Source organism: Telopea speciosissima, chromosome 11 (assembly GCF_018873765.1).
Source record: "Telopea speciosissima isolate NSW1024214 ecotype Mountain lineage chromosome 11, Tspe_v1, whole genome shotgun sequence".
Taxonomy (NCBI): domain Eukaryota; kingdom Viridiplantae; phylum Streptophyta; class Magnoliopsida; order Proteales; family Proteaceae; genus Telopea; species Telopea speciosissima.
In genome coordinates, this window is record NC_057926.1 from 56,366,897 (window position 1) to 56,379,410 (window position 12,514).

The 12,514-nt window shown below is 38.7% G+C and overlaps 2 protein-coding genes across 2 annotated transcripts; both read right to left on the reverse strand.

Moving 5' to 3' along the window:
- Positions 1-7,307: 7,307 nt before the first annotated feature.
- On the reverse strand, positions 7,308-7,796 carry LOC122645412. The gene has a single exon (XM_043838719.1). The coding sequence runs from the start codon at positions 7,794-7,796 to the stop codon at positions 7,308-7,310; it is 489 nt and encodes a 162-aa protein (XP_043694654.1).
- Positions 7,797-12,040: 4,244 nt separating this feature from the next.
- On the reverse strand, positions 12,041-12,514 carry LOC122645413. The gene has a single exon (XM_043838720.1). It carries the CDS (start codon positions 12,512-12,514, stop codon positions 12,041-12,043), a length of 474 nt encoding a protein of 157 aa, XP_043694655.1.

Sequence of the window (12,514 nt, forward strand, 5' to 3'; positions counted from 1 at the left end):
GCCCATGATGATCGAACTATGATCGCCCATCTGCCGCCAATTGGAGATTCTCTGGTGGACTTGAATTCACCATTTGCAGCACCCTCGGTGGCGTGAACGCGAACGCTTCTTCCAGCCCTATCGCCCGGCATCTCCGCCTGACCTCCTGCTACTCCTTAGCGAGAACCTTCTCTTGTTACAGATGAAGCCGAAGCTCTGCATATTGCTAATTTGCGGATACATGCGGAAAGCCTGTACAAACAGTCCTTGATCGCCTTACACAAAGAAGCTCTCGGACTCACTCATCCCAACGGTTGTCCACGATACCGTTATCTTGTCTCAGACGGAAGACGAATCTTCGTCACCCAGTTCATGATGGATTACGAGATCCCTGATGAAGTTGCTGCCGATACCTTCCAACTAATCGACCAGCTCCAGATACTCTCTCCCGTTCTCGACATCCCTGGCACTCTCCTCGCCGATGTTGCTGAAGCAGCTGAAACCATGGCTGCAGCCGACGCCGCCGAACTCGCTGCTCAGGAAGCCGCCAATGAGGCTCTCCTCAACGAGCCTAATCCCCTCTTTGCCGGTCACGAAGACGAAGATGTCAATCTCGGATCAGACTAACGTCATCCCTGACATCAGCATGGTCCCACATGAACAGTGCCGCTGCCCTACGTCACTTGACGTCAACAAATAGTGCCGCCGCCCTACGTCACCCATGACGTCATCTGGACCCATGAACAGTGCTGAATAGTACCAGCCGCCCTACGTCAGCACACGTCAGCAGTTACTATTCCGGAATTGAAATAAAATTTTGGAATCCGTAACCGACCTCTCCTTCTATATAAGGCAGCTCATTTCTTCAGAGAAGGCAGACCTTGCTCCACCAGCTCTCGAGTTCCGCCTCTCGCCTCTCTCTCTGATCTTCTCCTTCTCTTCGATCTTCATTTCGATACCTTCTTTAAGGATCGACCCTCTATATGTAATTTGGTATCAAAGCCTTAGTACGCTCTTTTTCTTTGTAATCGCACCTGACCAAACAGGTATAGCATTTGTTAATGATCTCTAGATAGTATCGAGGATCTACAACGGATCATCCATCCTATCTTCAGATCGGCAACAGAGTGAAAGAGGCAGACTTATTGCCAACTACTTGTAAGGATATGCACATATATTGAAATTTCTTTCCTGTATTTCCTTTCTGTTCTTTGTTGAGACTTATCAGCACACAACCGAAGACTATCTGCGAAGTGATAGATCGCTAAGGGTTACCCCCTTTGAGTACTGCGAAGGTCGTTTTATCGATCTAGAGTTCCGGTTAGCACACACACAGGTTGGTTTACTTGCTGTTTATTTCTTTGCTTTTATCTTGTAATTTCCACGGCCATATATTTGCATAGGAGATTGATGTCCTGAGGAACACCAGGTTGGAAGAACCGTACGTGTTTAGGACCCTTGTCTCTCCCAGTATTGCAAACGGGTTTAGCCCCCAGGAAATTATCTTTTTAATTGCTTAGTGATTATGGCTTCTTTTCCTCCTTGTTTCTGTGATGACCCGCTCATCCCATATGACCACAGTATTCATGCACAGCATGATCGCACTAGCACTAGCGGTGCACTTAATTTTTTAATAGATCTCACATTAGCCGCTGATTGTTTTTGTACAATCTGGGAGTAGCTGGCTGGGGGTATATTCCACAAGTAAAAAGGATCCTGACTGTCCTGTTCTTGACTATTTTCGGGGAAGAAATAGGGACTAAAAGGCTGAGAAGGGGAAGGAGAGAATTCCGCTGTTGTGGCAGGAACTCGAATGTAACCAGGGGGAGTCCATTGATTGGGAAAAAAAAACACAGATGGGGCCACTGGCCACCTTCTCAGTTCTCCCACCATGACAGCTGCGACATTGCTATAAATATTTTTGAATTGAGACCAGATTCTTTTGTTGTCCTCCCTAAATTGTATGATTACATGTAGAGTCAAGTATGAAGAAATATGAATATAATTGCTGAGATATTGAAAGTTATAGAGGTTTAGTTTCACATTGGCGTTCATCCATTCCCCACCTCCTTCGGCCAACAATGGTAGATGTTTCTTTTTCTCTATTTTCTGGTAAAAGTAGATGTTTCTTCAGTACCACAATATCTTGACAGTTTGAGTTATGAATTTTGCCAATATGGACGAACAAGAAAAACTATGATCGGCTATCGACTGTAGTCATTGAAAAACTCATTCTTTCTCTCTTTGAAATAATTTTTTTTTATTTTTTTTGATAAAAGTGTAATCATACAAACCACACGTCAATCCCAAAAGGTTAACCAACTTTTAGCTTTTTAGGACAATGGAAAGCATCATACCAATAACATGTTAAGAATAAACTTTTTCTTATGATTAACTCCCCACCACCCCACCCATTCTGTCATTCCTTCCTCCTCTCCCTCCGCCCGCCCATCCAAACGAATTTGATCTAAAACCTCCAATGTTTTCTCTGTTTTCCCCTCTTAAAATTAAATTTCTCAAATACATCATATGTCCTTTCTCCCACCAACCTACCCTCCCTGTTGTTTTGGAGTTCTAATCAATCTCAAAAATCCCTCAGGCAAGGTTTGAGGAGGCAGAATTGGCAATGAGACCCAATTAGAATTAACCTGAATCTTAAAAATTGATTAATTTTTTTGGGAAGCAATTTTCTGTCCGGTAATGCATGTGTCTATATCTCTCCTCCTCAAAACAAGGAGGCATATGTGTCTTTTTATATGGGGAGAAGAGATAGAGACTCATAGGAATACTGGCATAGGCCACACTCCAAGACGGAGTTTTTTTTCCCAATTTTTTTATCTAATATCAGGCAAATTGATTAATTTTTTTTTATCCAATATCAAGCAAAATTGGGAATTCGATTCAGACCCGATTCCTCAAATAATGCCCTACAACTTTGATGGAAGGAAAATGGTCAGCTGACCTTTATTGTTCTAACTTCCTTGAAACTATAAATTAGTTTATGGAGAATCTCCATTGTGGGGGAGGGGGGGAGGGGCGGAGATTGCCTATTTATACCTTTCGGACGAGCGAATTATTCTTCTTTGTAATGGTTTCTTTAATTCAAACACTGCCACTACTGGATGGGCTATAGTGGTCCTCTATAACTATAAATTTCATTATATTGTAGTGAGTTGTGGTGTTACAGGACACGTGTTGGCACCGAAGGCCTTTAGCATCATGCAAGAGTTGAAAAAGTGTTAGAGCACGCCAAGGGGGTTGCTCAGTTGGCAAAGACCAACGCCTCAAAAGTAAGAGGTCATAAGTTCAACTCTCCTTGGGGCCTCCCCCAACCCACTTCCCAGTAAAATATATATAAGCTCCCAACTCCCCAAAAAAAGATAAAAAGTGTTAGAGCAAAGAAGCAATAGAGTAGAAGTGTGGAATAGTGACAAGGATCTAGTAACATGGCTGACCCAATTAGGAACTTAAAAAGAATGGCCATGGGAGTTATTTCGGATGTTGCTGAATATTTCTATCGATCTTGTTCAAAATTCAAATGAATGTAATATTTATGGGCCTTATAGGCAGCCCAATATACTACTGGACGTATTGGGGGGCTGCCTATAAGGCCCATAATTCTAAGTTAAGTGCTCATATATGGGACAATATGGAAGGCTTTCTGTTCAATGTGCATTTTGGTTTCTCATTAAAAAAAAATTGCATACCTCCAAAGGCTCATGAAATCATTTTCCTTAATGTTTCTTTAGGTTTCAAATTTTTTGTTTTACAATTAGATTGGAGGATTTTTTTTTTTATTTTTTTTTCCATTATTATGATTTCCTGGTCTCTTAGAGAAAAAAAGAAAAGATTTCTTGGTCTCTTAAACTTCCATTACAAGGATAACTTATTGTCAAAACTTCTTTCATTTACACATTATCCATTAATTCCGGTATGATGACATGTAGATCATCCAAATTGTCTATTTTATCTTCATTTTACGTCAATTTCTATCTACATCTCTTTTCACTTTAAAATATTTTTTTTAAAAAAAAAGGCCTACCTTCATGAGATATAAAATATCATATTTTGTTGAAATAACTTTTTATTTTCATAATTTTCATTTTTAAAAAAATAAAAAATGAAAGAAATTTTAATGGTAGAAAAGAATAATTTTGATTATCTGTGACATCCAAATGTAGTTCAATGGAGAGTGTAAATAAAAGAATTTATGAGGTTAATTGAGTTGTAAAAAATTATAGTAGAAGTTCAATTCAATGGAGAGTGTAAATAAAATAATTTATAAGGTTAATTGAGTTGTAAAAAATTATAGTAGAAGTTCAATGGATTGAGGATTTTTAATAATAAAAATATGTGAATCCAAGAAACATTAATTTTTCAAAAGGCATAAGTTTTTGAACTAGCATATTAGAAACAAATTCTTGTTCTGCATACTTATATTTGTCATATGGTAGGTTGGATGTGATTGAAATTCTATGGAGAGGTAGACTCCAGGATAAAAATCCTCTGCAATATCGTCGGGTGTGCGGTGCACATCCTGCGGCACAACAGAGGCCATTTGTGCCATGTGTGCCACGTGGCCTCTGTTGTGCCGTGGGGTGTGCACCGCACACCCGGCAGTACTGCAGAGGATCCTGGTCCTAGACCCCAAGATCCTTTGCTCACAAGTCAAATTTCAGCCTAGATTTTGTTCTCTCGATCCATTGAAAAATTATGAGAGATCTAATAGTGGTTGAAGTACCAATAGTCATGTATGAACAAAGGGTATTTGAAATTTGAATGACTTAGGCTATAAAATTTGACATGTGGCTAATCTTGATTTTGTCCTCTCTATCCATTGGCTAGAATTGTTGCATCACTATTTCATATGACCCAAATAAGTACACTTGACTAATATATATGTTTACCAAGGCGATATATTTGGTTTTTTTATTATTTTTTATTAAAGGTTAGAGACAGGCCACAATTAGAAAGGAATTTTTAGCAATGAAACCATTTGAGACTCGAATGGCTGGAAAATGTAAGAGAATTGTAAATAAGAAACCAAGTATAGAATAATAAGGGCAAAGAGGAACACTAAACTTTGAGATCTACTAGAGACTCACTCACCCAATTGTGAGACTCACTCGCTACTAAAGGACCTCACACACTTAAATGAAGATTCACTTACCCAAGAATGAGACTCTTTAATCACAAGAAGTTACATTGGAAATATACTCTTTTTAAACTTTACTTTGCGATAACAAATATGGGAAAAGAAAACTCATGACACCAGTGTGTAGATTCTTACGCCTACGCTCTCACATCCTACTTGCTGACCTCACACTCTCCTCTTATTAAATATCTTTCTACTAGATGATTTGATCACCCACCCCTTCAGTTGTGGAAAACTATATTCTGACGTTAGAATGATCCCTTTCCCAACAAATATTTAAAAGAAGAAAAAACCAGAGGGAGACATAACGTGTTTTATGACACAAGATAAAGACAAGAACGCATGACCTCCCTGCACTCGGTTGGCAAGGGAGTGAGGCACCAACCAACTAGTTGTCTTCATGTTGGGAAGTTAGTAATTGTGGTATCATGCCTTACTTCATCATACACCCCTTGGCTATTCCCAACCGTTTGTGAACTGTCTTGATTTGCCATTTTATGGGACCTTGATTGCCACTATTCATTATTCAATATCCATTAAAAAAAATAATGAGAGTACCATTGTTGGTTGCTATTTCTAGGTGAGTTACGTCGGATGCAGATGGAGAGATCGATATAGTCGTTCTGCTATTAAATGTTCACCAAAATAGTGCTGTTTATGCGAGGGAATCAATCAGTTCGGCTCAAATTTTTATGGGGGTTTGATTGTAATCGGTTTAGAATGCATTTTGAAGCTAAATTGAAATCGAATAATTTTATAAATCGCAAACCGAAATCGAATTTGGTTTCGGTTTCTTTTGGTTCAGATACAGTTTTGATAATTTGGTTCACATTCAAAAAGAAATTACAACTTAGTGAAGATATAGTTCCACAATGTCAAATGTGGTACGTTTCAACCATTTTTACACAACTCAACAAAGAAACTCATAGTAAGTAACTTGATACAACTCAACAAAGACACATGATTATAGGGTTTAGAATAATTTAGGTTCAATTTAGGTTCGGTTTATACAGTTTACAATTCATTCTATTGGGTTCAATTCAAATCAACGGTTTTAGTCCAAAATAAAACCAAATCGAACTGAATAAAATTCTACTTTCCCAAAACCAAAATCGGATCGATGCCGGCTTCAGTTCAGATTCTAAATTGACACCATTATCCTAGGGCCTGGGGCTGAACCAGATTTTAAGACATGGGAAACTTGGAACGGAGTGGTTGAGGCCATGGCGGCATGGCCCATGGGTTTGGGGATGGGCCAAAAAAAGCCGCTTTAAAGTAAACAAAGCCAACCCAAAACCGAATTCCGTAAGTTTTGCCGAAACCCACCAGAGCCCAACCTAGAAAAGGCCCAATTTAGATTGCATAGTCGTTTGGTTGAGCTTGATCTTGGGCTTGGGCTTGGGCTTGGGCTGAGAAAGAAACTGGATATTGACTCAGGCTCAGGTCGATGCACATGTTGACCCAAAACAAGACCAAACCTGAGTCATAGAATGGTTACAACAAGTATTGTAACTTTATTTTTTTGCCCCTTGTCTTATAAATTGTGATATAATAGAGAATGAACGACCAAACAGATCCAATTGATGCTAGTACCCCGAGCTCCTAAAAAAAAAAACAAACAATTGGTGCACTTGTGTATCTAATAACAAAAGAGAGCATGCTATGTCTCTCCCCACCTATAATAAATGCACTTATGATGGAATCACTATATTATGGATCTCCTACTATATATGCATCATTTTTTTAGATCTAACAATTTCATTGACCTGCCTGGTTTAATTGTTGCAGAAATTTTTGAACCCGCTTCTAAATTAATCAAGTGGCAATTTAACATTTTGATAGATGGTCAAAACTTTTTAACAGACGCAGGTTACTTAAGTGTTCAGGACCCCATGGAGGTGGAATTTTTTGAGCTTCTTCAAGGATGGGAAAGAGCTACAAAGGAGCAGATTCCCATTGGCCATATCTGGTTATGCAACAAGAAACTTTTTCAGCTTTTTATTTCCACAGACTCTTTACTATTCCTTGGAACCTGATACAAGCTTCTTTATTTTGGCTGAAAAAACTAACAACTTTAAGAACATTACTTTTCACTTTTGTAAGTACCCAACTAGGATATATCTTATACTCATAAAAAATAAAAAAAGAAAAAAAAGAAAAAAAAGAGAGCATGTCAATTGAGATGAATTCCACATATTATCCCCTTTAGTATTTGCATCAAATGATAAGCAGTGATAAGCATCGATGTAGGAACAGTAAGTGCAAGTAGGGCCACCATCCCAAACACCAAGCTTGGCCTTGTCTTCATCAGTTGAGTTTGTAATAGCCCTATGGCTTCAAAGATATCAGAGTCATAATCATGGTAATACCTCTTCTCCCACTCCATCCAGTGCAATGGTGGCTCATCCTTCCTTTGATCAGCCTTTATTTTCATGTCTTGAATCCGCATCCGTAGAACAATCATGTTCTCATCAACTCGCCGCCCATCAAAATCCCTATCATATCCATCTTTTCTTGCAACAAACACCTTCATAGGTGATTGTTGCTTGCATGGCTGCTCAAGGCTAGTTTTCCACTGCCGCAGCCGCCACCGCCGGAGTATCAATGAAGATGGGCGTTGGGGAAGTAGAAGAGGACGATGAAGAAGGGAAATGGATTTCATCTTTGGAAGAATTAATATGAATGGGGAAGGTCATCATGTGTGAGGTTACGTAAACATACCTATTTATAGAAGTGATTGATATATATGAAGAATACAAAACCTAGGAATTGATGGCGAAGGTGGCGAAATGTCAAGAATTACACAGTTGAGATGACACCATTTATTGACTTACTTTAGTTCACATGTTGAGTCAATCTGTCCACCAATGGAATTTTACAAATTTTATAACTAATTTATCTTGATAACCACCATTGCCTAACTTAAATTAGGCCCAACTAATTAAAACTTAAAATAAGTCTCTCGATCAGCTCATTGCCATTGCCAAGACTTTCACATCTAATCATTATACTTTAGAGTTTATCTTGTGTTAAGTCAATTGGACAAAATTGGGTGTCTACACCAAGTTGTCTCCAACTAAACTTTTCATTATATGATTGGATATTTTTTTTTTAGGTGAGGGGGAGAAGAAGGGGGTTGTAAAACCCCTAGTGGGGGAATTTCTATTAGGCCTCACCATGCAAAAGAGGAAATACAAGCTTGAGGAAATCCTCCAGGTTTCCTACAGTTCCTTAACCAGGTAATTCACATTACATGATTTGGAAAACAAGTTTAGCCTCTTAGGGAATCACTCAACCCAAGTGTAAGACACATTCACTATATGTGTGAGGGAGAGAGCCGGACATTGGGAAAGAGAACATAAACAAGGGGTTTCCACTCAAACATTTCGATTCTCGCTGAGATGAGTTTGTTCACTTACGTAGGCAATATGATCTGTGGTTCCGGAATCAAAGGAAATTACCTACGAGAATTGCAAGAGGGTGAATATTACCAGTGGGAGGAAGCAATGCCAAGAGTGGTTGCACCTGATCAGTTGTCAAAGCCGTAGAAGAATGAATGTAGTATGGAGAAGAAACAGGTTATGGCGCACCAGCACCATCAACATCAGCCAATAGCTAGGATCGAGTAAAATTCCTAAACTAATACCATGATAAGAAGAAGATAGACTGCAGAATTCTGCAGTTGTGTGTATTTTTCATTATAATTGTATATGGAAATATACATAAAGAGGATGAATGATGGAAGAAAATATTCCTAAGATTACTCTTACAATCAATTAAGATAAACATTGATTGACAATTGGCAAGATTGTTGTTGCTAATTGGGAGGAATAAATTAGGAAAGATTTGATGAAGAATCACATTCTAATACAGAGGAAATGAGGCATCTACTGTATTCGCTGGAGTGAAGTGAGGAAGATGGTCGCCGGTTGACACCGGATTGCTTTATTGCCAGAGAAGGTCTCTTCTTCAGAAGTAGGGTTTGTGGGTATTTTAATCGAAAGGGTAGAATAGGTATTTTACCCACTAAGAAGGGCAGAATTGTCATTTAAAAAATATTGAACTGCTGACGCTCGAGTTTTTTTTTGTTTTGGTTCCCAACAATTAAGGGGCACTTAACGTCATCTTCTCATACCATTATCTCTCAGAGGGACAATTGTAAGATAAAATCGGAGATTATCCAGCTCAGCAGTCTTACCTACCGGATAGGATAAGTGAGTTTGGGGCAAAGTTTATTAACAAGAAAACATAAACCCGAAGGTAACTTAACAAATTAAATCCCTTTCACTAGGAAACTCTACTACCACGTCTCTCCTTCCGTCCCACGTCTCTCTCCCATTTTCCATCTCACCTTGAAGAGCAAAAGGAAAAACAAAAAATCCCCCTTCATCTTTGTGGCAGCAAACTTATCTCTTCCTATTTTTCTCTCCTCTCAATTAATTCTTTATATATTTTAGGGAAATCGATTCTTTCTATATGTAAAAGATCCTAGCTCATTGCATTAATCTATCTTTTGGGTTTGCGAAACATTAATATATATAGGTATTACAGATCGACTACTTGAGAAGATGAAGAAGATTAATACCAGAGGTAGTCCTCTTCCTCTTCCTCTTCCGCTGAGGAGGAGGAGGAGGATTAATAGGGGTAATGATGATGATGATGAAGATGAAGATGATCTATTAATATCATCATTAGTGGTAACTGAAGATGTGTTGTTCAAAGTGTTTTCATGGCTCCCCGTGAAGGCCCTGATGAGGTTCAAGTGCCTAAATAAACGATGGTTTGATGTTATATCCAGTGATCCTCTTTTCATTAGCCTCCACCATTCTCAACACCAATCAGCAACTCTTCTTCTTCACTTTTGTGTATCACATCCAACTACACATGAACTCATAACATTACCACAATTTTACCAATATGATATGGGTCACTTGGGTTTTGGATATGTGGAGTCTACTAATGAATATAAAATAGTACATTTGGTTCGTCCTTTCTCTGATTCCCCAACAGGAAGAAAAGGAGAATCTAATAGGTTTTACCCAAGTGAATATACAGAATGTAGGGTTTTCACCTTGGGGATGACAAAGGATTCTCCATCTTCTTATGCTTCTCCTTGGGCTTGGAAAATAGTAGCTAGGAAATTCTCCATACCGAGTTTGGTATGATCAATATCCGGCTTTCGTAGAGGGATCTATCTCTTCACTGGCTCATCAATCACGAATACCACCCCGAAGTTATGATCGACATCGAAAAGTCAATCTTGTCCTTCGACATGGAGAGTGAAGAATTTAGAGTCCTCCCACGTCCTAGTGAGTGTCCCGATCTCAAAACCATTCGTAACCGAAAGGGTCTTCAATTGATAGAGCTCAGAGGGTTACTCTGCCTTTCATGTGTTACACATAACAAAATGGAGATATGGAGTCTCAAAGACTACCACCACTGTAAGGGAAAAGACTTAGTTGAATTTAGTTGGGAAAAGACTTAGTTGAATTTAATGTACTTTACAAGAATCCTTATGTTCACGTTTCATATAAGCTTTTGGTTGATAATCATAACCTATTGTATTCTGAAGTTTTTAAGATTGTTAAGATTATAAATCAACTTTTTTTTTTTTTTTTTCCTAACATATTTCTGTTCATGATATGCGTCTCTCTACACTCGGTCATTAAAGTTTTTGGTTTTTCAAACCTTCAATAAATGCTTTATGATTTCTACAATAGAGGAAGTAGAAAGATCAAATTAATGATCCGCTTCCGACCTTTTTTCTACCAAATTTTTAACACAAAAAAACTTGTAAACCCTGGACGAACTTTTCATCCGAAAATTTTCAAACGTACAAAACCTAAAATCTTGCATTCTGCTCCTCTTAAAACAGAACTGTATGAACGAACCTCTGACTCGCCATTCTCTTCATGGGTTTGGCTGGCTCGAGATTTAGGGCGGGAGAAGGGTGTTTCTTTGGGCGACCCAAAAAACCTCAGGAGGGTCTTCTTCTGTTACCATGGCTAGCTGCCTAAAAAGAACTTCAGCCTCGCTCATCAACTTCTGTTAAATCAGGTATTTATTTAATGTATTTGATTTGCTATATCTCTTGCAATAATTCTGGTTTTCCGCCATGGGGATTATTGACGCAAGGAAGAAGACGACTCTTTCCCATCCCCACGATTCCTTCTTTTTCTTTCTCTTAGTTTCCATATATGCCCTTTCCTTTCTAGTTTAACTCTACCACTCCTTTTACTCCTTCTATTACTTAGGCTTTGTTTCAATCAAATAGGGTATTGTGAGTTTGTGACCCGATTTCTGCATTAGAGAGGTTAGTATTAATGGACTGGAATGGGTTGAGTGGAGCAGGTAGCGTTGGATGTGGGTAATCCCAATTGAACTTATTTCATTTTGAATGGAGAAGATTACATGAATGTTTTAATATGATACCAAAAGAAAAAGAAAAAGAAAAAGAAATGTGACGTTGGAATAATATGTATTCCAACATGCACCCTGAGCTGTGGGAATCACACTAACACACTCTTTCATTATTCTGACCCATGCGGATGATACCATTACCTACATTGTCATTGGTGTGATATGCAATTCCTCCCCAAACTGGCGTTGTAGGGAATCTTCTTCTTATAAAAAATTGATTTAATAAACAATACATTATATATTACGTAGAAAAAAAAACCCTGAAAGGCCGCGTGGCTCCTGTGCTTAGACACAGATAGGCACAAAAATGATTGCACCGCCTTGGCTTCAATGAAATGCATAAATCTCACCCATGTTGATGCTTCCATGCATACCTCAAAACTGATAGAAGACCAGATCTGCTGGTATAAACGCAAAGACTTAAAATTTGACCATCTCTCCATGAAAACAAGAGTCTCTTACTCAATTTTATTTAATTTTAGGTAATCAATAACCTAGATGAAACCCACATAATATTCCCTTTAGTATTTGCATCAAATGATAAGCAGTCATAAACAGCGATGTAGGAACACTAAACCCAACTAAGGCCATCATCCCAAACACCAAGCTTGGCCTTGTATTCATAAGTTGAGTTTGTAACAGTCCCATGGCTTCACAGATATCAGAATCATAATTAGGGTAATATCGCTTCTCCCAATCCATCCAATGCGATGGTGGTTCTTGCTTCCTTTGATCAGCCATGTTCATGTCTTGGATTCGCATCCGTAGAACAATCATGTTCTCATCAACTCGGCGCCCACTAATATAGTCCCTCTCCCTATCATCATCATCATATCCATCTCTTCTTCTTGCAGCAAACACCTTCATAGGCGATGCTTGCTTAAATGGATGCTCAACGCTAATTTTCCGGCGTTGGCGGACAAGCAGATGAGGAAGACAAATAAGGGAAATTGATTCCAT